General features: G+C 32.4%; 1 protein-coding gene and 1 long non-coding RNA gene across 4 annotated transcripts in view; both read left to right on the top strand.

Annotated features, from left to right (window-relative positions):
* Window positions 1-23,293, top strand: part of LOC134693182 (RING finger protein 207-like) — a 37,683-nt gene that overhangs the window by 882 nt on the left and 13,508 nt on the right. For 2 of the 3 annotated variants that reach the window (XM_063553897.1, XM_063553898.1), the window contains exons 2-13: window positions 863-1,108; window positions 1,832-1,946; window positions 4,607-4,751; window positions 6,168-6,249; window positions 13,806-13,881; window positions 15,682-15,854; window positions 16,534-16,675; window positions 17,300-17,400; window positions 17,979-18,098; window positions 20,073-20,352; window positions 20,697-20,882; window positions 21,839-21,890. In XM_063553897.1, the coding sequence (XP_063409967.1) occupies window positions 906-1,108; window positions 1,832-1,946; window positions 4,607-4,751; window positions 6,168-6,249; window positions 13,806-13,881; window positions 15,682-15,854; window positions 16,534-16,675; window positions 17,300-17,400; window positions 17,979-18,098; window positions 20,073-20,352; window positions 20,697-20,882; window positions 21,839-21,890 (1,675 nt within the window). In that variant the 5' untranslated portion in view covers window positions 863-905. The remainder of the gene's footprint in view (window positions 1-862; window positions 1,109-1,831; window positions 1,947-4,606; window positions 4,752-6,167; window positions 6,250-13,805; window positions 13,882-15,681; window positions 15,855-16,533; window positions 16,676-17,299; window positions 17,401-17,978; window positions 18,099-20,072; window positions 20,353-20,696; window positions 20,883-21,838; window positions 21,891-23,293) is intronic. The other variant, XM_063553899.1, reaches the window with a different exon arrangement.
* LOC134692119 (uncharacterized) lies at window positions 8,266-9,492 on the top strand. The gene is made up of 2 exons (XR_010102227.1): window positions 8,266-8,378; window positions 9,067-9,492. It is a non-coding gene; the product is annotated as an uncharacterized LOC134692119 (long non-coding RNA).

Raw genomic sequence — 23,293 nt, 5'->3', positions numbered from 1 at the left:
TACTAAGCTAATGAATGTATACTGAAATTTGCAGCACCCCAATTGAGAATCAAACCCAGAAAAATCAGCACAATTTGGTGAAAAAGAAAAAGACAAATTGCAAACAACACATATAAAACTCAAGATAAATAACAGAAATATGATAAACATGATAAACAAGCATTTAAACATGTTAAACATACATGCTAACCCGAATAATTCAGTCGTTATATTCCGCTGATCTACGAAGGCTACATTAACGCCTGAACGTCTTCCTCGATCAAGACCGTCAACCGGAACATTCACACCGCTATGCAATATGGGAATTTTGATTTAAATTGGCAGCTAAGGAAGGAGGAGTTCTAGATGTTAATTGATGTTAAATGATGTAAACTGATGTTAATTGATGTTAATTAATTATTATCGGATTTGTGTTAATTGAACACACGTGTTTGGTAAGACAATTACAAGACAGTTGCGCAGACTCATTATCCTCATCGCCGCCGATTGGCTCTCTCTCACAGAGAGCAGGCGACGCGGCCAATGATCATAAGGATTTCAAGCCCTCGTGTGGGAGAAAATCGGACACGGAAAGGGCTTGAATTATTCGAGTTACATACATGCATGTATAATTTTTTTTTAGTGAACAGACATAAAATAAAATCCATTTAGTAACTTTTGGAGATATAATAATACAGTGTTTAAATTTGGAAATATCAAAATAGTCTTTCAAGAAAAATTCACATTCAACATGTTCAACATATTCAAGATGTATACATTGAAATATATGTGTCAAAATTGTACAACTGTTTCTCCATCAAATTAGGCATCAATACTTTTAAATTTATTACTTTATTTATAAAATTCAAAATATTTTATGCAGGAAGTCATGTACAATGGAAGATATTGAGAATGTTTGATGTTAGATGACTACGACCATGTCTGGTGAGATATTTAACCCACCTGACAGTTTAGATGATTTAGATGTTACACGATGGAACCCACTTATGTGTTACCTGTGTACTGAGAAATACGAAGAACCGTGCATTCTGGGATGTTATCATAGCTTTTGTTCTCGTTGTTTGAGCGGGAGAGATGTGGAAGGGAAAATGATATGTCCACTCTGTGGGTATGTAAGATTTATCATGGTTATCACAACTGCGATTTATTTTGCAGGGAGCAGTCGTCATGGTCGTTGCAGTAAACATTAAAAAAAGAAATGATATACATTGCAGTATTTTTTCCCAACTACACTTAATAAACATGAAAAATACCTTAAATACACCTGAATTCATTGTAATATCTAAATTTTTATGGAAGTGCAAAACCAGGCCAGTTCATGGTATTTTCATATTTAGGCAGGCAGGGTAAAGTGGGCATCTGCACCATGTACATTTAGTATTTTGTGTAATCATTTATCATGTTTATTAAAATTTCAACAAAGTTTTGAGGGTACATTGTACTTACATTGTGTAATTTTTATTAACTTGTCATACATTTTGTACATGATATACATGTAGTTGTATACATTGTACAGTTAAATCTACTTTTTATCGAACGTCATGTACATTGTACATGTAGATAGTTATGTCCATGGATAATAAATTATTTTAAAGTACATTGTATTCACCATGTTCACCATCATTGAGACTTTTTACTTAACTCAATATCACCAGCTAAGACCTTCAACAATGAGCAAAATCCACACTGTATATATATTCATGTAGAACCCTATAATGAAATATATGTAAAGCAATTCAAGCATGCAAACTGACAGCCTAAATTATGTAAAAATGATATAATATTAGATAGCAAACATTTACAACACTGAATTTTTATTTCATATCTATAGATTAAGTACACACATAAAGGATGGTGAGGATCTGCCTCCTTCTGACAGACTGATGAAGTTTCTGGTAGAATCTACTGGTGATGAAGAGAAAGAAAAATGTGCTAACTGTGATAATGTAAGTTATTGTGATAATGTAAGTTATTGTGATAATATAAGTTATTGTGATAATGTAAGTTATTGTGATAATGTAAGTTATAAAATATGCTAACTGTGATAATGTAAGTTATTGTGAAAATGTAAGTTATTGTGATAATGTAAGTTATTGTGATAATGTAAGTTATTGTGATAATGTAAGTTATAAATGATGGTGTCTCCACTAGTCTTTTACTAGATACCATCACAAAAACAAAGTTTTGTCTTAAAAAATTGTGTAACAAACATGACAAAAACTATGTTTGTGAATATTCATTAACGTATGAAGTGTTTACAAAAGTTATGTTTAGCACCATTAACTTTCAAACCTCTTATTTGTAACAAAAACAGGTTAGACTGATGTAAGAGTAGTTTGTTAAAATTAAACAATAATTATTTAAATGTTTAAACAATTTCATGAATTTAACCAAAATATGTCAAGCTAAGGATATGGATGTGATTTAATTTGTTGGCTGGTAGGTACATGTATGTTTTGGACATTTACCTGTGACATAAATTCAAAAATAAAATAAAATTGGCAATACTAACATTTTCGAGATTGATTTTTGACTAGGATTTCAATATATATACATGTAGAGCAGGTGTTGCAAGTCATGCAAAGGGTGTATACCTTTAAATGCACATCATGGTGTACAAAAAATTAATACAGATTCTCTCAGAAAATCGAATAATTAGTTTTACATGGAAAATTTGTGTCAAGGTCATTTACCGACATCCTCATGAGCATGTAAATGATAAAGTGGATAAAATCTGACATTAAAAGGAAATTTTAATTGTTTTGATATTTTATCTTCTAAATCTTTCATTTGTATTTGGTAGTGCTTTCACACAGGATAATTTCAGGTTTTTAAAGTTTCATTCTTTTTTTTCATGTAACTTATGTAAGGCAGCAACCATTCGATTTTCTGGGGGGCTATGGGTTGGGTTTTTTTCGGACAAACTTTTTTTTCTGTCCATGGCGAAAAAACAATCTAATTTTTTCACGACAAGTCGAAAACATTTTTTTTCTTTCAATTTTAGCAATACATTATACATATATGATATATTGGCAGCTGAGGGTGAAACAAACAAATTTTTTTTCTCAGGGTCTCAAACAAATTATTTTAGTATATATTTTTTTCCTGGCTGGCTTGTAGAAAGGTAGGTGTTTTAAAAATATAACCTGAGACATAACAAACAAAATTAAATTAAATTGGCAATTCTAACACTTTCAAGATAGATTTTTGACTAGGATTTCAATATAGAGCAGGTGTTGTCAGTCATGCAAAGGGTGTATACCTGTAAATATATATACATGGTTTACAAAAAATGAATAAATGCAGATTTTGCTGAAAACATAATTATTAATTTGACCTGGAAAATGTTTGTCAAGGTCATTCCCCTACATCATGTGCATGTAAATGATATAGTTAATAAATCTGACATTCCTGGAAATTGTAACTGTTTTATTTTCTGATACCTTCCATTGTATTTGGTAGTGTGATACAAGATAATCATGACAATTATTGACATTTTTTTTCTAGATGTCCAATATCAAATCCTCTCCTGACCTTTAAATATTGGCCATTTTACCTTATATAAAAGTTACCAGACTTGTTAGAGTGAATTTTTGAAATATTTAGGAGAAACATGTCAGTGACAGATCCAGGGGGTTCTGGGGGTTGGAACCCCCCCCTTTTTTTTTTTGGACGATCAATGCTTTTGAATGGGGACTTAAGTTGGAACCCCCCCCCTTTTGTCCTGGGTTAGGAACCCCCTTTTTAAAATGGCTGGATCCGCCCCTGCTTGTATATAAACATATTGTATTTAAGCTCTGACAGCGTCATTTGATTGTACCAAATTAAGTTTATTGGCCTTGAAGGTTATTTGCAACAATCTAATCACCAATTGATACTTTCAAAGCTTAAATTACAATATGGTTTATATATGTATCTCCTAAATATTTCAAATATTCACTCAGATTAGAAAACTGACCCTTTAACAGTCAGGGGAGTTACTTGTACAAGTGATTTTTAAAATCACTTATTTGAGTGATTTGTTATTTTTGCATAAAGTACAAGTAACTCCCCTGACTGTTTAACAGCACTAAGCTTACAATTATCTGACAATGTTCTGTTTAGATCTATATTCTAAAGACTATAATATAAGTCATGAGCTAAGGGAGTTAACTGGATCTTTATTTTGAAAGATTGCTTATTTTCATGTGTTAGCATGTTTAGAAATCCCTGTTATTGAATTAGGAAATTATTTACAAAAAATTGTCTAAGCTCCTTTTTGGTTGTTAAGCTCTTCATGGTTCTATATTATATATATATATACATACATCCCAGGCTTTCACATGTTAAGGTTTGAGATAAATCTGGAAAAAGACTTTTTTATATAGATAATAGACCGTTTGTTTCCCAGTTTGAATGGTTTTACACTAGTAATATTTTGGGGTCCTTTATAGCTTGTTGTTTGGTGTGAGCCAAGGCTCCGTGTTGAAGGCTATACCTTGACCTATAATGATTTACTTTTTATATATTGTTACTTTGATGGAGAGTTGTCTCATTGGCACTCATAACACATTTTCCTATATCTATTTTTATGAACAACATTATAATGTGTTATTTTCATTTACAGGAGTTTGAACAGATGTTCTTCTGTAACACATGTGACCAGCCATTATGTGAAGCATGTAGAGAGGATACACATAAAGCTAAGATGTTTGCCAAGCATGATATTGTAGTCTTATCTAAAAGAACAAAAGAAATCCACAGGGAATGTGGTAAATGTCAAAATAATAGATGAAATGTTTAATTATATTTGAAAAGTTGTCAACTATTCCACCTTTTAAAATGTTTTTGTTTTTTTACATTTTAGAGCAACTCTGTTGTTTAATTTATGATGTGAGACAGATATCTTTGAATCTTGGCAAATAATGCCTTGGTGAATGATTAAACTCATAATTATCATGCTTACTGTAAACCAACTTATTTTCTCGTGTACTTTATTTCGCTTTTTACCCTTTCTTGACCACTTTGCAGGTATTTAATTTCGCGATTATCTGATTGACTTGATCAAGTTTATTAAGGAAAGAGCAAAGATTGACATATTCTCGATGATTTATATCCGCGTTATTTTTCTACTCGCGAAAGTCGCTAAACAAATCGCTTGTGAAAATAAGTTGGTTTACAGTATTGTGTTCTTATTCATGATTAGATGTGTTCTTATTCATGATGAGATGTGTTCTTATTCATGATGAGATGTGTTCTTATTCATGATGAGATGTGTTCTTATTCATGATGAGATGTGTTCTTATTCATGATGAGATGTGTTCTTATTCATGATGAGATGTGCTCTTCATGTCAATATAACAGCCACCTGTCAACTTAAAACCAATAAAACTCTTCTAGAGGTAAACATATGCATTTTGAATATGGCAAAAGATTATATATTTGTACCATATATAAAATTGAGAATGGAAATGGGGAATGTGTCAAAGAGACAACAACCTGACCAAATAAAAAAGCAACAGCAGAAGGTCACCAACAGGTCTTCAATGTAGCGAGAAATTCCAGCACCTGGAGGCGTCCTTCAGTTGGCCCCTAAACAAATATATACTAGTTCAGTGATAATGAACGCCATATTAATTTCCAAATTGTACACAAGAAACTTAAATTAAAATAATACAAGACTAACAAAGGCCAAAGGCTCCTGACTTGGGACAGGCGGAAAAACGCGGCGGGGTCAAACAAGTTTGTGAGATCTCAACCCTCCCCCTATATCTCTAACCAATGTAGAAAAGTAATGAAAAAATTAAAACTCTGTTATCAACACAAACTTGTTTTAAAGACATAAAACACTTAAGATGTAACAACAGACAGCCCCTGTACCTGACATTGTTGTTCAAAGAGGAAGTCCTGTACGAAATGTCTTTGCTTGTTGAAGTTTTGTCTTTTAGCTGCTCCTTTGAGTTGTGTGTCATCGAAACAAAGATCTATACAAGGAATGAATAAAAATTAAGATATTATTTTAGCTTTGTTAATGTGAAATTATAAGATGACAACCTTTCAAAGGTAAAGGGAATTACTTAAACAAGTGATTTTCAAAAACTTTATTGTTCTAATATAAACATGATTGAGTTTTGTTTTTTTTTAATTTCCAGTAGAGAATAAGTTATGAATGATATTGTATTTTTCAGCAATCCATCAAGAACCCTACATTTTATTCTCCACAGAAAGGAAGACAATGTTATGTATTAATTGTTTTAGAGATATGAAAGTGTAAGTATTTGGTCTGAAGGTGACTTAAATTATAAGCATTTTCTTTGAAAAAATGTTTCCATATTAGCAGATTCAGATTCAAACAGATAATGTGACTTTATTAAATTAAATTTTGTGAAGTAAATGGAAGGGGGATAGGACCTTTATTGGGACTCCGGGATTGGGTGTTTTTAAGCTCAGGATTTCGGGATTGACCCTTTCAGGATCCGGGAATCCTTTTTTGGACTTTGGGACGTCAGGATTTACTTTATTTAAATTTGGGACCTCCGGATTTCGTTTGTTTAATTCCAGGATTTCGAGATCAGGACCCCTCCTATCCCCCCTCATGGAAGATAAATCTTAAAACAGGACAGAACATAATCATTGTCTGCCAACTGATTAAAAACTATTTTTGTCGAGCCTTCGACTTTAGTCGAAAAAGCGAGACTAAGCGATCCTACATTCCGTAGGCGTCAGCGTCGGAGGCGGCGTCAACAAATATTCACTCTGTGGTTAAAGTTTTTGAAATTTTAATAACTTTCTCAAACTATACTCGATATCTACCAAACTTTGACAGAAGCTTGTTTATGATCATAAGATAGTATCCAGAAGTAAATTTTGTAAAAATAAAATTCCATTTTTTCCATATTTTACTATAAATGGACTTAGTTTTTTGGCAGGGAAACAAAAAATTCACTCTGTGGTTAAAGTTTTTAGAATTTTAATAACTTTCTCCAACTATCCTGGGTTTGTACCAAACTTGGACAGAAGCTTGTTTATAATCATAAGATAGTATCCAGAAGTAAATTTTGTAAAAATAAAATTCCATTTTTTCCATATTTTACTATAAATGGACTTAGTTTTTTCTGCGGGGAAACAAAACATTCACTCTGAGGTTAAAGTTTTTAAAATATTAATCACTTTCTTAAACTATCCTGGATTTGTACCAAACTTGGACAGAAGTTTGTTTATGATCATAAGATAGTATCCAGAAGTAAATTTTGTAAATAAATAAATCCATTTTTTCCATATTTTACTTTTAAATGGACTTAGTTTTTCTGCCGGGAACTATTACATTCACTCTGTGATTATAGTTTTTAAAATTTTAATAACTTTCTCAAACTATCCTGGGTTTAACCAAACTTGAACAGAAGCTTATTTATGATCATAAGATTGTATCCAGAAGTAAAGTTTGTAAAAAGATTACTCCGTTTTTTCTGTAATTTACTTTTAAATGGACTTAGATTTTCTTACAATCATAAAATAGTAACAAGAGGAATATTTTTAGTGATTTTTAAAGGCAGTGCTTTAAGGCCTGACTTTTAAGTCATGAGGTTCATCTTTTCATACGCAATCCATGCTGGGGGTCTTTTGGCCAGAAATAGATCCGGAAATGTTCGAATTTCTCTTCTTCTTTTTATGGTATGATATGGTTTTTGTTTCTTTCATTTACATTGGGGACTAAAGAAACGATCAGTGTGTATTGTTCGTTTTATAGAACTTGTTATAAGTGTGTATTTTGCATTATAAGCAGTCAACCTGACTACAAACTATCAATAGTTGTATATTCCGTGTGGAAAGAGGTCGGGTCAATTTCAAGTGTTATCTGACATCTAAAGATTCTTTAATTAGTTCAGACGTTGATATAACAATGAAAAGTCGACTGAACATGATTAATATTGCATCTTCTATAATTCAAAGCGGAATTCGGTTTATGAACGAGAAACCGTAAAGCGTTTTCAATTTCGGTATTAGTTATGTATGTTATCTACGTATTATCCTGGTTCCCGGTACTACGTTCCGGGTATTAGCTATTTGATATATTTGATGTGTAACATTACAATCGGGTACCAGCCAATCTACGTGTGTATGTGTACATGATTTACCGCCAAAATGACCGACTTAAAAAATAGTCCATAAACGTTCCGTATAATGATATGCAAATTCATAATTAATCGTAACTTTTTTTATCTTTGTATAATTAATATAACAAAATGGATTCCACAAAATTGAAAATAGCATTATTTTAAGAGGATTTCTCATATTTTTTTCACTTCCGGGCGCAGTAATACGTATGTTTTGAAGAAGCTCGAAGAATTTGACAAAGTGAATTGAGAAGGAAACGGATAGTTATACGTTCTTGCTATCAGGTAAAACAATTTAAATGTACAGAACAAACACATTTACTTCGCATAAATAGTACAGGCTTAAGCTTTTTATTGTCTAGCTTATACACGACTGTAGTCAAGTGTTTAAACGACGGCGGTGACCTACAAGGTACGGGTCATACAGGGTCAAGTCTAAATATGTAAACACATATCCACGTGCTGTTAGGTAGAACGCATCGTAATGCAATATCTACAATTTTTCCTTCTTTATACATCGTTTAACCAGATATATTTCTCCTTTTTACATCGTTTAACCAGATTTATTTCTCTTTCAAATACACTTAAACACGGGTTGTATGTACGTATCTTTTCTAGTGTTTTCTTGTTGTTATTAAAGTTCATTTGTTGATGTTTAGAAATTTTTGAACGACTGAACACAGGAGTGAATGAATGCAACAATTATATATACTGAAGACTTGGGCTGTACAATGATAGTGTACGTATATCATACTGATAATCATTCTAGCAGTAATTATGTTAATTTAGGATGTAATGTCTAATGACAGGAATTCATGAGCTATGCCTCAGGCTTTCTGAAAAAATATCAATGACAATGTAAACAGGAACAAAACATTGACACGAATGATGCTCTCTTCTATGTTATATAGTTATTTAGGTATATGTGTTGCACAAGTTTCAATTAAACTTAAGGTATAAAACTTTTTTTCAGGGCACAAACCCACTTTAAAGAGACTTGTCTACTGCCATACCCATCCTATTTCCATGCACCATTTGCAAGCAAGAGACTGAATGGTTTGCAAAATTAAAAATCAGGACGGTGTCCAATTAAAACAAAAGAACTAAACTGGATGAATATTGTAGGAGAAAACTAGACATGCTAGAGGAAAGTTTTGATTTGTGAAATTGGTTTTCCTGAAAAGTCATTCATCCTAGCCTGCAGAAAGGAACTATAACTGTCCACCACCAACTGACGAGCTAATGTTGAGCTTCACATATGGAATTACTCAAATACCATCAATGTCTATGTTTTCAGCACAAATTTCACAATTTATGACACAGCTGTGCTTTTTTTTATACCGTTAAAGAGTTGTATACCAAATTTTATTTTTTTATCAATAAATATATATTATATTAATTGTGTCATCTAAGAACAAAGTCTTGTATTTTGCCAAAAGATGCATACTAGTGAATGAAAGTGGTGCAGTTCATTTTGCTTTGGTATATAGAATTGAATTACAATTGTTCATGTTATTGGAATGCATATAAAAATAAGGAGATGTGGTACAATGTATATGATATTTAGTGAGTTTATCAAGCAAAAGTGAATAAGAAATAGGTATAAGCAGTTACAGGTACTACTGTACAATCTCAAACAAGGAGAAAAACTCATACTGTAAAGAGAATTTCATATTTACAAGTAAGTTTTGTTTTTGCGTTGAATAATTTTCTTCTATTGTTTTAATTGCAAATATGGGAAGTGGTTAAAATGCTAATGAGACAGCTGTTATGGCCACAGAGCCTTAATTGAAAACTTCTTTTTCATTCATACCGGTAGATTTTGCCTGGAGTAAGAAACATATCTGCCAACTTTTCAAAATGCACATGGGGGTTTTACGTGAAAGATGGTTCATATAGTCATACAAAACCTTCAAGGGGGCCTTCAAATGGAAGCAGGACAAGTCGCCCCACTGGCTAATCGGCCCACTTTTTAAAAAAACACCACAAACTGATTTATCAAATCACCCCACATGTGAAATTGGTTAAATCATGTTTAATATTACTCCTGCCAACTCGCCCCACATGTGAAATTGGTTAAATCATTTTAAATCAGGGTTCTCACTAAGGATTTTTGAAGGCGAGTCCAGGGACTCGTCATTTTTGGCCACGGTGAGTCATGGTAACTGTGTTCAGTTTATACAAAATATTTCAATATTGATGTATTTGTGGACTCACCAGTTTTGAAAATGGTGAGTCCAGACAGATTTTGTTGAGTCCAGGACTCATGGACTCGCCTTAGCGAGAACCCTGTTTAATATTACTCCTGCCAACTCGTCCTACTTATAAAAAAACGGTAATTTTTAGATTAATATATATATATATATATATAATTAAAAATAAAAACTCGCACCACTTTAATGAAAACTAATCTACACAGAATACAAACAAACCGAAAATTAATTTAATTACTATTATTGATATATACTGAAGAATAAATGTAAGTTTTGAAGCTTAGTTATTTGCATAACAATTGAAAAGAAACCTGTTAATTGTATCATAATGCAATATAAGGAATTGAACTTATATTCAATGGGATAACATCTTTTTCCATACGTGGGGCGAGTTGGCATTACTAAATTCATCCTGGTTAATAATATATTTATCTAGATTTCACCGATTTCCATTAGGTGGGACCAGTTGGCAAGAGTTATATTAACAGAATTTAACTTATATACAATGGGATAACATCTTTTTACATAAGTGGGGCGAGTTGGCATTACTAAATTCTTCCTGGTTAATAATATATTTATCTAGATATTATCGTTTTCTATTAGGTGGGGCGAGTTGGCAGGAGTAATATTAACGGGATTTAACACAGTTCACAAGTGGGGCGATTTGGTAATCCAGGTTGGGGCAGGTTTTTTTTTAAAGTGGGGCGAGTTAGTGAAAAAGTGGGGCTATTTGCTAATGGGGCGATTGTCATGGATTCCCTTCAAATATATTCTAATGTGGTTTTTGGCTTCTTCTTGCATTAACAAGCTTATAGCCATTGTTGAATTAATTGTTTTCTTTAAATAGTCGACAAAATTGCTCTTACAAAATTTCCATTTGGGAGCCTCGAGCTCGATGGGGGAAATACTCTGCAAATACTGACAGTTGGCAGGTATGGTCATCAAAAAAGTTGACATGTTACTATATACATTTACCATTATGTTACTTGATGTTCTTGCTATACACACAGTACAGAGGCTAGTCAATCTTTGTGAACTATTTTTTTATGGGAGTCATAGAATATGCGTATACAATCAATAATTAAAAATAGTCTATTTATATTGAAAAGGAAAAGTTCTTATATGTCTAAAGAAGAGGGACGAAAGACACTAAAGGGACAGTCAAACTCATAAATTTAAAGCAAACTGACAAGGCCATGGCTAAAAATGCATTTCATGGCGAGGCACAGAAAATATACTGTAAACAGTAGACTATAGATACATGTATAGGTGAACTAAGGTACAAAAGAACTTAAATCTTAAATTCTACAAACCACCTCTGTTCTATGGAAGATAATGATATAACTGGACTCGAAATACACACAACCTGTAATTAACTGCCTTTACAGCGCTTTCGCGCTTTGATTTTCCTCATTATTGTTGAGCCTGAGATTTACAGCAAAAATAGGCGAGACACTGGGTTCCGCGGAACCCTTACAAATTTTTTTTAATTTTTTATGAGATGTGTGGTATTATAATATATCATAGTCAATATGTCACTCCCATCGTCCATCTAACTGCAGAACACCATTATTCAAAGGATTGATTTCATAAACACTTACAGTATTAATGGGATTGATAATAGAAACTGTTATGATTTATGGCTCCACAATCATGGGACTTTAATTGTCAGATATAAATTAGTTTTCCACATTTTTTCCTGGGATTAATTTACTGAAAACTTAACATAATTGTTCATTCTAATAAGACGTCCTTATTACGCTTTGTAAACAAAGCCGTGTTCTAATGAGCACAAAATATGTTTGACCCATACGCACGAACTTACTTTTTATATTAACTTTATTTCCATTGTTATCCTATAGAATATATACATTTAAGCAGCTAGCATAAACTTTAATTATATTTTAAGCTCACCTGGCCCGAAGGGCCAAGTGAGCTTTTCCCATCACTTTCATCTGGCGTCGTCGTCCGTCGTCGTCGTAGTCATCGTTAACTTTTACAAAAATCTTCTCCTCTGAAACTACTGGGCCAAACTTGGCCACAATCATCATTAGGGTATCTTGTTTGAAAATTGTGTCCGGTGACCCGGTCAACCATCCAAGATTGCTGCCATGGCTAAAAATAGAATATAGGGGTAAAATGCAGTTTTTGGCTTATAACTCAAAAACCAAAGCATTTAGAGCAGACTCTGACATGGGGTATAATTGTTTATCAGGTCAAGATCTAACTGCTTTAAAAATTTCAGATGAATCGAACAACCTGTTGTTGGGTTGCTGCCCCTGAATTGGTAATTTTAAGGAAATTTTGCTGTTTTTGGTTATTATCTTAAATAATATTATAGATAGAGATAAACTGTAAAAGGCAATAATGTTCAGAAAAAATAGATTTACAAATAAGTCAACATGAACAAAATGGTCAGTTGACCCCTTTAGGAGTAATCACCTTTTTAGTCAATTTTTAACCATTTTTCGTAAATCTTAGTAATATTTTAGAAAAATCTTCTCTGAAACTACTGGGCCAAATTAAACCAAACTTGCCCACAATCATCATTGGGGTATCTAGTTTCAAAATTGTGTCCGGTGACCGGGTCAACCAACCAAGATGGCCGCCATGGCTAAAAATAGAACATAGGGGTAAAATGCAGTTTTTGGCTTATAACTCAAAAACCAAAGCATTTAGAGCAAATCCGGCATAGAGTTAAATTGTTTATCAGGTCAAGATATATCTGCCTTGAAAGTTTCAGATGAATAACTCGTTGTTGGGTTGCTGCCTCTGAATAATTGGTAATTTTAAGGAAATTTTGCTGTTTTTGGTTATTATCTTGAATAATGTTATAGATAGAGATAAACAGTAAACAGCAATAATGTTCAGCAAAGTAAGATTTACAAATAAGTCAACAGGACTGATATGGTCAGTTGACCCTTTTCAGAGTTATTGCCCTTTATAGTCAATTTTTAACATTTTTTATAAATTTTGGTAGATTTTTAGAAAATATTTTCCACTGTAATTACTGGGCCACTTCATTATAGAAAGAGATAATTTTAGCAACAAGAATGTTCAGTAAAGTAAGATCTACAAACACATCACCATCATCAAAACACAATTTTGTTATGAATTTATCTGTGTCCATTGTTTAATATGCACATAAACCAAGGTGGGCGACACAGGCTCTTGAGAGCCTCTAGTTTTATTTACCCTGCTTGTAGTTTTTAAACTTATCAAATATGAACTGCAATGCACAGACTCCTTGAGGAGGAAACAGAAACAGCCAAACGTTTTTACAGTAATTTCATACGCTTCGACCTATAAAAATACTGTATTTGTCCCTTTAGAATCGAATTAACGACTTAGTGTAAAATATCGACAAATATAATGCTACCCATGTTAAAATGAGCATAGAGCATGACATGTAGGAATTATTTCTTAAACATAGCACACTGTTTCATTTAAAAACAATTCTGATATAAATAGTAACAAAGATTTCTTTTTTTAATTTCAGAGAGAGTAGATCATATTGTGTAGACTTAGAAACAGCTTATACCCAAGGCTGTAAGAAGTTAGATCAAAGTATGATGGTAAGTCGCACTGAAAAATTAAAATCATAAAAATACTGAACTTAGAGGAACTCGGAAAGTCCATAATCACATGGCAAAATCAAATAACAAAACGCATAAAAAAGGAATGGACAAGAACTGTCATTTTCCTGACTTGGTAAAGGCACTTTCAAATGTAGAAAATAGTGGATTAAACCTGGTTCTATAGGGCTAACCCTCTCACTTTAATGACAGTCTCATCAAATTCATTGATGCATTAAATAAATAGACACCATTAATAAAACAGTCAAAATATGGGCACATCAATCATCATCAAACAACAATTTCAAAAGGAAAAATGTTTTTCAGGTCTTACATTCCAGGATTTTAAAATACAAGTTAGTTTTGATTGAAAAATACATAAAACTTTGGAAAAAAAGTTGATTCTTAAAGTTTACAGCAACCCAACTACAAAAAAAAGGACACTAAAAGATCAGTATTTAGCATAATTAGATTGACCAGTAGCCCATACTTTATGAACCCATTTAATGGTAAACACCCGATCATTTATGACTGGTCCTTAATATGTGTCACTCATGTTCGTTAGTGAAAAAAGGTGATACTGAAAGTGATTAGTCAATCAAAAGTAAAAACACAAATATACTGAACTCCGAGGAAATTCAAAAAGGAAAGTCCAAAATCAAAAGGCAAAATCAAAAGTCCAAACACATCAAATAAATGGATGTCAACTGTCATATTCCTGACTTGGTACATTTTCTAATGTAGAAAATGGTGGATTGAACCTGGTTTTTCAGCTAGCTAAACCTCTCAAATTTATGTTAGGAATTATTGTTAGGTGACCATGTCCAGCGTTTTAATTATATTTATCACCTTGAACCTATTATCATAAAATTTGTTGAATTAATGAGATATTTGTAAGTACATGTGTAAAACCTTAACCGTAAGGACGTTCAACATAGAATTAAACCTGATCAGTAAAACAGATGTGATATCTCAGCATATGGACGCTTAATTTTAAAACAGATGTGATATCTCAGCATATGGACGCTTAATTTTAAAACAGATGTGATATCTCAGCATATGGACGCTTAATTTTAAAACAGATGTGATATCTCAGCATATGGACGCTTAATTTTAAAACAGATGTGATATCTCAGCATATGGACGCTTAATTTTAAAACAGATGTGATATCTCAGCCTATGGACGCTTAATTTTAATTTTATTGTCTTGTGTATTTGAATGAGATGTGCATTGCAGAAAGCTAACAGGACATGGTCTTCAAGCTAAAATCCACATGTAGGTGCTCTATTAAAAATGTGACTGGAGTATTAGTCTGTTAACTTTGTCAGTACCATGCTTGTATATTCCTTGGTTGTCTTTGTGAGATCTGTACTAGAGTAGGTCTCTGTTGTTTTAAGAGGTCTCATATTATGAGGGGGAGGAAAGGGGGTTACCTTCTCCCTTCTCCCATCCCTCTTCTTCTTTCTCCTACCCCTCTTCTCCTTTCTCCTACCCCTCTTCTCCTTATTTTATTTTTTTAATTTACCGGAATTGTTTTTTTTTTATTTTTTCATATTTATTTTTTCTCCAACTTTTTCTCCTTTCTCCCAGCCTTCCTCTCCTTTCTTCTACCCCTTTCTCCTTTCTCCCACCCCTTTCTCCTTTCTCCTACCCCCTTTCTCCCTGTCTCCCTTACCCCTGTCCTCCGCCTCTACTATACATTAGTATTTACTTTTTTCTCAAATAATTTTATTGACAGCTTTGTTTGCATACACAACATCATTATTTTTACATATATATTATATCTCCACCTTTTTCAGGCAATCAAAGACTTACAGATTTCAGTAAGAGATGCTATATTATTGTTGAAAGTCTTACTTGAAGAAATTGAACATAATGCTGATAAAGAGAAAACAGCTGTTACTGAATTATATGATCTATTACTGGAGAAAATAACTGAAACTAAAACATCTTTATTAGAGAAGGTTGATAGGTATGAATAAATTTTAAACTAGTATAAAGCAAAGTACTAAGAGGAAAGTAAACCTGAATTAAGAGGTGTAAAACAAGTATATGATCAGCTGAGCAATCAAAATACATCTTTAATAGAGAAGGTTGATAGATATGGATAAGTGTTTAACAAGTATATAACCAGTTGATAGACAGGCCCGTAGCCAGGAATTTCCAAGGGGGGTTCGTTGGACTCACAAACTCGAGTTTAACAGTCACAATTTGAACAGAACATTGACTTTAACAGTGCTTACTTGTTTTCAAGGGGGGGGGGGGGGTCTTCTGACCCCCCTGGCTACGAGTATGATAGAGAAAGTACTATAAAGGAAATTCAACAGGTACACATAAGTGTTTAACAAAAATACTGCTTCCTTTCTGCCAGTAATGTCAAATTGGTGAAGTGATTTTTTTTTACATTTTCTGTCATTTCCTTTACTTGTTTTGAATATTTAAAAAAAAATGTAGTGTTAAAATAGTTTTGTTCTAAATTATTCTTTCAACATTTACCCTGGCTTTTAAATTTAAGAATACATGTATATTAAAGAATTAAAAGCATAGTTTATGCTTCATCAGTCGGATAGCAGTCATCTTGGTCAGTTGCTGATTGATTGATTTTACCTCACTTTACCTGTTTTTGATTACATTGATATTTTTAATTTCAGACAATATCAAAGTAAGGATAAAGCCTTCAAAGCAGAGTTAGTGAACCTGAGTACACTGTTACCCACCTTACATACCCACCTAGTAACCAGTGCAGCTTTTTGTTCATCAGCAAATAGATTTGAGTTTCTAGACTTAGCATATGTAGGTTGAACTAGAAATTAATAACAGAGTACATATATGATTTTGACATTTATATAGGAGATAGAGTTTTATTGATAAATAAAACAGCTACAGGCTAATTGGGATAAGTTGAAGTCAAAGGGACCAGAGTTACAAAACACAACTCTTTGACTCGTCAAGATACGAGTCATCTTAGAAAATGACTTTTGTTAATTTTTCTTGTTTCAATATTCCCACCTTGTATTGTTAACATATTTTAAAAGGGATAGAAGACTTGAGGTGATTAAAAATTCTGAACATAGACGTTATTCACTTTACCAGAATATTTGAACACGGTGGTACCAAACAAAAATACAAAATTTCTAAAAACTTTAACCACACACTTTATCAGAAAAGTTTCATTGGATAAATTGCAGTTTGACATACACTAATTTTGATATTAGGAAGATTAATATTTCATTAACATTAGTACATGATTAAAATGTTCAGCCGATATTTACAGAGTTATCTCCCTGTAGTGTTATGTACAAACAATTAAAAATATATCTTACGTTTGAATTTCCAGGTATTAATGGAGAGACTTAAATCATTTTATTATTTTTCATGTATTAATGGAGAGATTTGAATCATTTTATTATTTTTCAGGTTTTAATGGAGAGACTTAAGTCAATCATACAATTACAACATCCACTTCATCCATCGGAGGGAAGTCAGATCATCACAGACTTTAAATCAATGTTTGCAAAGTAAGTCACCAATTATATATATTTATTAAATGATATGATAGTTACAATCAGCCCTTATGCCGAAATTATCAAGATTACTGATCACATTGACCTGCTGATACATAAACACGTTTTAAACTCTTGTGCATATAGAGAAAAACTGCAATAGCCAATGGGCTAGTACATGACAATTGCACCCAGTTTCTTGATACTTTTAAATCTAGGCCATTACAGCTAACCTTGAATCATATAAGGGCTAATGGACTAACTTTGAATCTATATTAGGACAACTGAAGAAATTGAGTGAGCCTTGCAATTCTGTTTTCAAACAGTTTATATAATTGACACCCACTTTTTTTTTTGCCTTGTCATCTCAAAATTGTATGGATTTATTTAAGCATTATGGTAGCCTCTCGTCAAAGATTTGAAAAAAAATGATTTTATAGCTAAAGTTCATTTTACCTTGTATTTATAACAGATTTTGATAATTTTTTCTACCTCACGTTTTAATGTTTAGAAACTTAATTGTCTTGAGTTGATAAATATTGTTTGAAAAGATGTTGTATGGTAGAATCTATATATTTTATACTTCTTTTCAGGTGTTTAGAACCTCTATTGTTTCCCCCACCAAAGACAACAACAATAATCACTAGTACATCTACCATAGGGTTGACTGGATCTTCACTTAATGTGTCTACATCATCATATTCAGGTCTAAGGTAAACAATAATCACTAGTACATCTACCATAGGGTTGACTGGATCATCACTTAATGTGTCTACATCATCATATTCAGGTCTAAGGTAAACAATAATCACTAGTACATCTACCATAGGGTTGACTGGATCATCACTTAATGTGTCTACATCATCATATTCAGGTCTAAGGTAAACAATAATCACTAGTACATCTACCATAGGGTTGACTGGATCTTCACTTAATGTGTCTACATCATCATATTCAGGTCTAAGGTAAACAATAATCACTAGTACATCTACCATAGGGTTGAATGGATCTTCACTTAATTTGTCTACATCATCATATTCAGGTCTAAGGTAAACAAATGCATCTGACCTCCATTGGCGGATCCAGTGGGGGTTCCGGGGGTTGGAACCCCTCTTTTTTTTGGCCGATCAATGCATTTGAATGGGGACATATTGTTGGAACTCCCCCCTTTGTCTTGGGTTGGAACCCCCCTTTTCAAAATGGCTGGATCCGCCCCTGACCTCATACCTAAAAATGTAAAGTATTTTATCAAGTTTGTATCTGGAATACAGGATGAGAATGAAAGACCATTCTTAAAAAAAATCTATGGGTTTAATTTGTCAGAAGTGAAACAGAGTTATCTTCTTTAAAATTATACTTTTATTGAAATTATGCTTAATGAACAACGACTTAAAAAAATGCATTTTATATTCGTCATGTAATACTAAGTGCTGTGAATGTTGATATTGGTCTGATACAATGAATTTGAATTAAAGTTAGGAATAGCGGGCAAATCAAATAAAATTGTATTATAAGGGAAGTAAGCAGGAGATTTTAATAAATTTGAGATATTTTTTTTTATCTTTCACTAAATTGTAACAAAATTATTCCTTATAATTTTCTTGTTGGGTGCACAAATCTTATCATCATGATCATAGATTATGTGCAACATTCTTATGTCAAGTTCAATGATTTCTGTTTTTTCATACAGATATGGTTTTCCTTTCGTTGATTATCTGAAAAAGTTGTATTGTAGATTACTTAATATTCTTGTGATACTAATTTAAGTGGTTTTCTTTCGTACAAGTCAACAACGAAATCATTCAAAGAATGACAAATTTTCATATGCTTTATATGCAGAGATTGATAAAACCATGAAAGCAAATATCAACGAAAATGCAAGTTTTCCTCAATCCACAAAAAATTGATACTGACGCTCATGAAAATATAGGAAACCACAATAACACTTCAAGAAAATAATTGAGTGTGTGAAAACCAAATACTGTGGAATCATTTTTATTCGTTGAATACCAATTTTCGTGGATTTCGTTGGGACAGGGGAACCACGAAATCTAGTGTTCAACGAAATACAAATTTTTTAAAGGAATGTTTACAGAATTTGCCAAAACAACGAATTTACATATCCACGAATATGCAAGTTTTCATCAATCCACGAAAATTGATATCCACGAAAATAAATGAATCCACAGTATTACCCTTTTGAAACACACAAAATGATATGTAAATAACTAGAAAATATCAAAACATTGGTACAAGATTACAAGACGGGAAGAAGAGCAAGGCTTGTCAAATTTTCCTCGCAATTCCTAGCCATGACAAATAAATTTAACATATTTCTATAATAAATTATAACCAATCTATAAAAATTTGCACTTAGTTGATTCATCAAAGGTACTAATCATATAAAGAATATTGCTAATTTAAGTACAGCACTGAAAACAGGAAACATTTAATAGACTGACTGTGTATAAACTTTTATGGATTGATGAAAAAAATGTGTTTTGTAATTCATGGCTTTGCTTTATAGATCTTATTAAATGTGTGAGTCATTGACTATTGAAACTCATGTTTCACCTTTACATACAAAATCCACAAAAATTGGTATTTGGCAAATAATAATGAATCTACGGTAGGGTTGGGTTGTTCTTACTTTACACTTACAGAGATATGAACTGTTTATATTTCAGAACCGAGTTTCCCAGCACTGTATCTGTAAACTCGTCACCATCCCACACTCCACAGTATCTACAGAGAGGACACGCAGGGTATAACTCACTCAGGTTCAAACTCTATTGTTTATATTTCAGAACTGAGTTTCCCAGTACTGTATCTGTAAACTCGTCACCATCCCACACTCCACAGTATCCACAGAGAGGGCACGCAGGGTATAACTCACTCAGGTTCAAACTCATAGAGAGTAAAGGGATATTTGCTGAACACTGTGTTGAGTTCGATACTTCACATAAGGTTGGTATGAGATACAGATAGTATAAGGAGTAGGTACCTTTTGGAATAGGGGGACAGGCATTTTCTAAATAATAATTGGTAGGGATAGAATGATGGACTAGGTCACTATTCCAAGCTTGATAATATATGGAAATGGTGAGGTATATAATGCATATCTTCCTTCCGACTCATCTTTTCTTTAAAATTTTAAATATTGACTATTGACAGTAAAATTCATTGTTTAAAAAACATTTTAGTATCTTGAAATTTATTTATTTTTTATTCTTTGTGCATTTTAATAAAAAGATTAGATTTCACTTTATATTTGAATTCAATGTTATAAGCTTATTATGTTTTTTTGATAGGAATTGTATTCCAATACTGAGAAGTTGAAGACTCAGATCCAGGAGTTACAGAGAGATCTGACGGTCAGAAGATGTTTGGCTAAGATGACCATGGTGACAGAGTTAGATGTACAGATTGAAGCATTGCAGCAAGGTCTTCAGGAACATTTTACAAAGAATGAACAGAAACAAATCTTACTGGAAAAGGTATGTGACTAACTTGTCAAATTAAGAATCCTTCAAAGTTCAAACTAGCTTTGATTTCAAATTAAGATAAATGTAACTTACTTTATATTATTGTCTCCAATTTTCTAGTTTTTAATAATCATTGCAGCCAGAATTTTAGTTTGTGCTTATGCACAGAAATCACTGAACAATGTATTCCACTCTTGAATCTTTGACTCGTATGTTTTATAATTAATATTTGCTTCAAAGAGCATAGAAACATTAATATTTGTTAGTCATGTCATAAATTTGGACTTAAAGGGCAAAGATAAATATTCAAACATTCAAAACTAGATCTGTTGTTGTAAAACGCTATAATCACAATGTGTATATTTATTAAGCTGAATAGGCTATTTGCCAATTCCCATTATTGACCCTGTAATTAGAGATCCCTTCTTTTGGTTGTCTCCCTTATGAGGGACATAAAATTTTTATTTACAATGGAGAGCTAGCAGAAAGAGCAAATTTACCTTTGCGTAATGTGAGTAATCTGTCAGGTTTTCAAATCTTTTAATTACAATATTTTGTTGTTCAGCTAAATACTTTTGACATCAGAAATTATTTTTCATTTAAAATTAGTTAAACCACCTATATATCACTTTCAATTCATCATGATTTGCATTGGCAAAAGCTGTTTTTGTCTGATATGGAACCAGTCTACGATTGACAAAGGGAAGTTATTTGTTTAAAAAGTGTGTAATAATAGCATCAAATCGGTAATTGTTGAACCATAAATATTGATTTTCTGCAGCCATACAATTTTTTGTTGTTCTGCACTTTCATTGACCTTTTATTTGCTGAGAAAAATGTACATCAAGAGCTTGCAAATCAAACTATAGTTTCTTGAGGAAATATCTTTTTTAAACAAGAATTCTACTGGCATTTTATATTTTCCTGAGAAATTGTTATGATTTTAAGCTATGATGTTATATTTTTAGCATTGGGAAGATTCAGTTCAAAGAATAGCTACAGAACAGGAACTTTATCAAGGTTTGTTTTCCCATATGTATATTTTTTCTGATAGCCTTTCACATCTTCAGAATTTCTGTTTTTAACAATGAAAAAATATGACCCTGTGAGTAAGGTGGTACCTAACACTACAGGGAGATAACTCTGTAAAATCAGCTAAACGTTTTGATTATGTTGTGTTTTCCAGGGGATATTAAGCTTCAAAATGATCAAAATTAGTGTTTGTCAAACTGCTATATTACCAGTAATTTTTCTGATAAAATGGTTGGTTCAAATTTTTGAAATTTTTATAATTTTGTCAAAGGGTCAAAGTATATACTTTGTCAAAATTTTATGAAAATTAAAGGAGCCAAATAAATTTTAGTGAAGGTGTTGGGTAACACCGTAATAAGTGAATTTCATGATACATTATCGTCAGTGGCAAACAAAGTGTCTGTAAAATTTAATTCACCTTCAGCCTTATCCCTCCCACTTCTGTTTTTAAAGTGAATGGCATTTGCAAATGGGTTTGTCTCACTAATTCTTTTTTGTTTATCATTCTGTTGCACTGTAGTATTAGTGTATGCTTACACAGGTTACTTGGTAGTTTTGTTGAACAAAGGAATAATTTATAGACTATATAAAAAAGAAGATGTGGTATGATTGCCAATGAGACAACTATCCACAAAAGACCAAAATGACACAAACATTAACAACTATAGGTCACCATACGGCTTCAACAATGAGCAAAGCCCATACCACATAGTCAGCTATAAAAGGCCCAGATAAGACTATGTAAAACAATTCAAACAGGAAACTAACGGCCTTATTTATGAAAAAAAAGGGAACGAAAAACAAGTATGTAACACATAAACAAACGACAACCACTGAATTACAGGCTTCTGACTTGGGACAGGCACATACATAAATAATGTGGCGGGGTTAAGGTAGCACAATACAAAGATTTTTTTACTTCCAATCACTAACATTTGAAATGCTGTAACTTTCTTATGAATGCATAGAAAATAATAAAAGAGGTACCTATAGATAGATAAAAGATTAATCTTTTAAATAAATGTAATATTTTTATTATGCAATCATTATGTAATCAATTATTATGTAATAAGTGGCAAAATCTGGGTAAGGTCACTTGAATAAATTTAGCTCTTTCATCTCTTTAACTATACAGAAAATTTTAACGAAATCTTAATCAACACATCATGGGCTTCAAAAGGGTGTCTCAGATTGTCTCTATGGTATTCTATTCTCTCATAAATCTCCAATTAGTGAAACATCCTTACCACATAAAAGAAGATAATGTTTAATTAGGTGTAAAATTTGTTCTATACATTCTATCTGAAATCTGAGACACCCTTTTGTAGATAATGGCCATAGGAACAACATATAAAAAAATCAAGCCTCTAGGGATACCTATGCAGAAGCTA

Source organism: Mytilus trossulus, chromosome 12 (genome assembly GCF_036588685.1).
Source record: "Mytilus trossulus isolate FHL-02 chromosome 12, PNRI_Mtr1.1.1.hap1, whole genome shotgun sequence".
Taxonomy (NCBI): domain Eukaryota; kingdom Metazoa; phylum Mollusca; class Bivalvia; order Mytilida; family Mytilidae; genus Mytilus; species Mytilus trossulus.
This window is presented reverse-complemented; position numbering and strand designations above follow the sequence as displayed.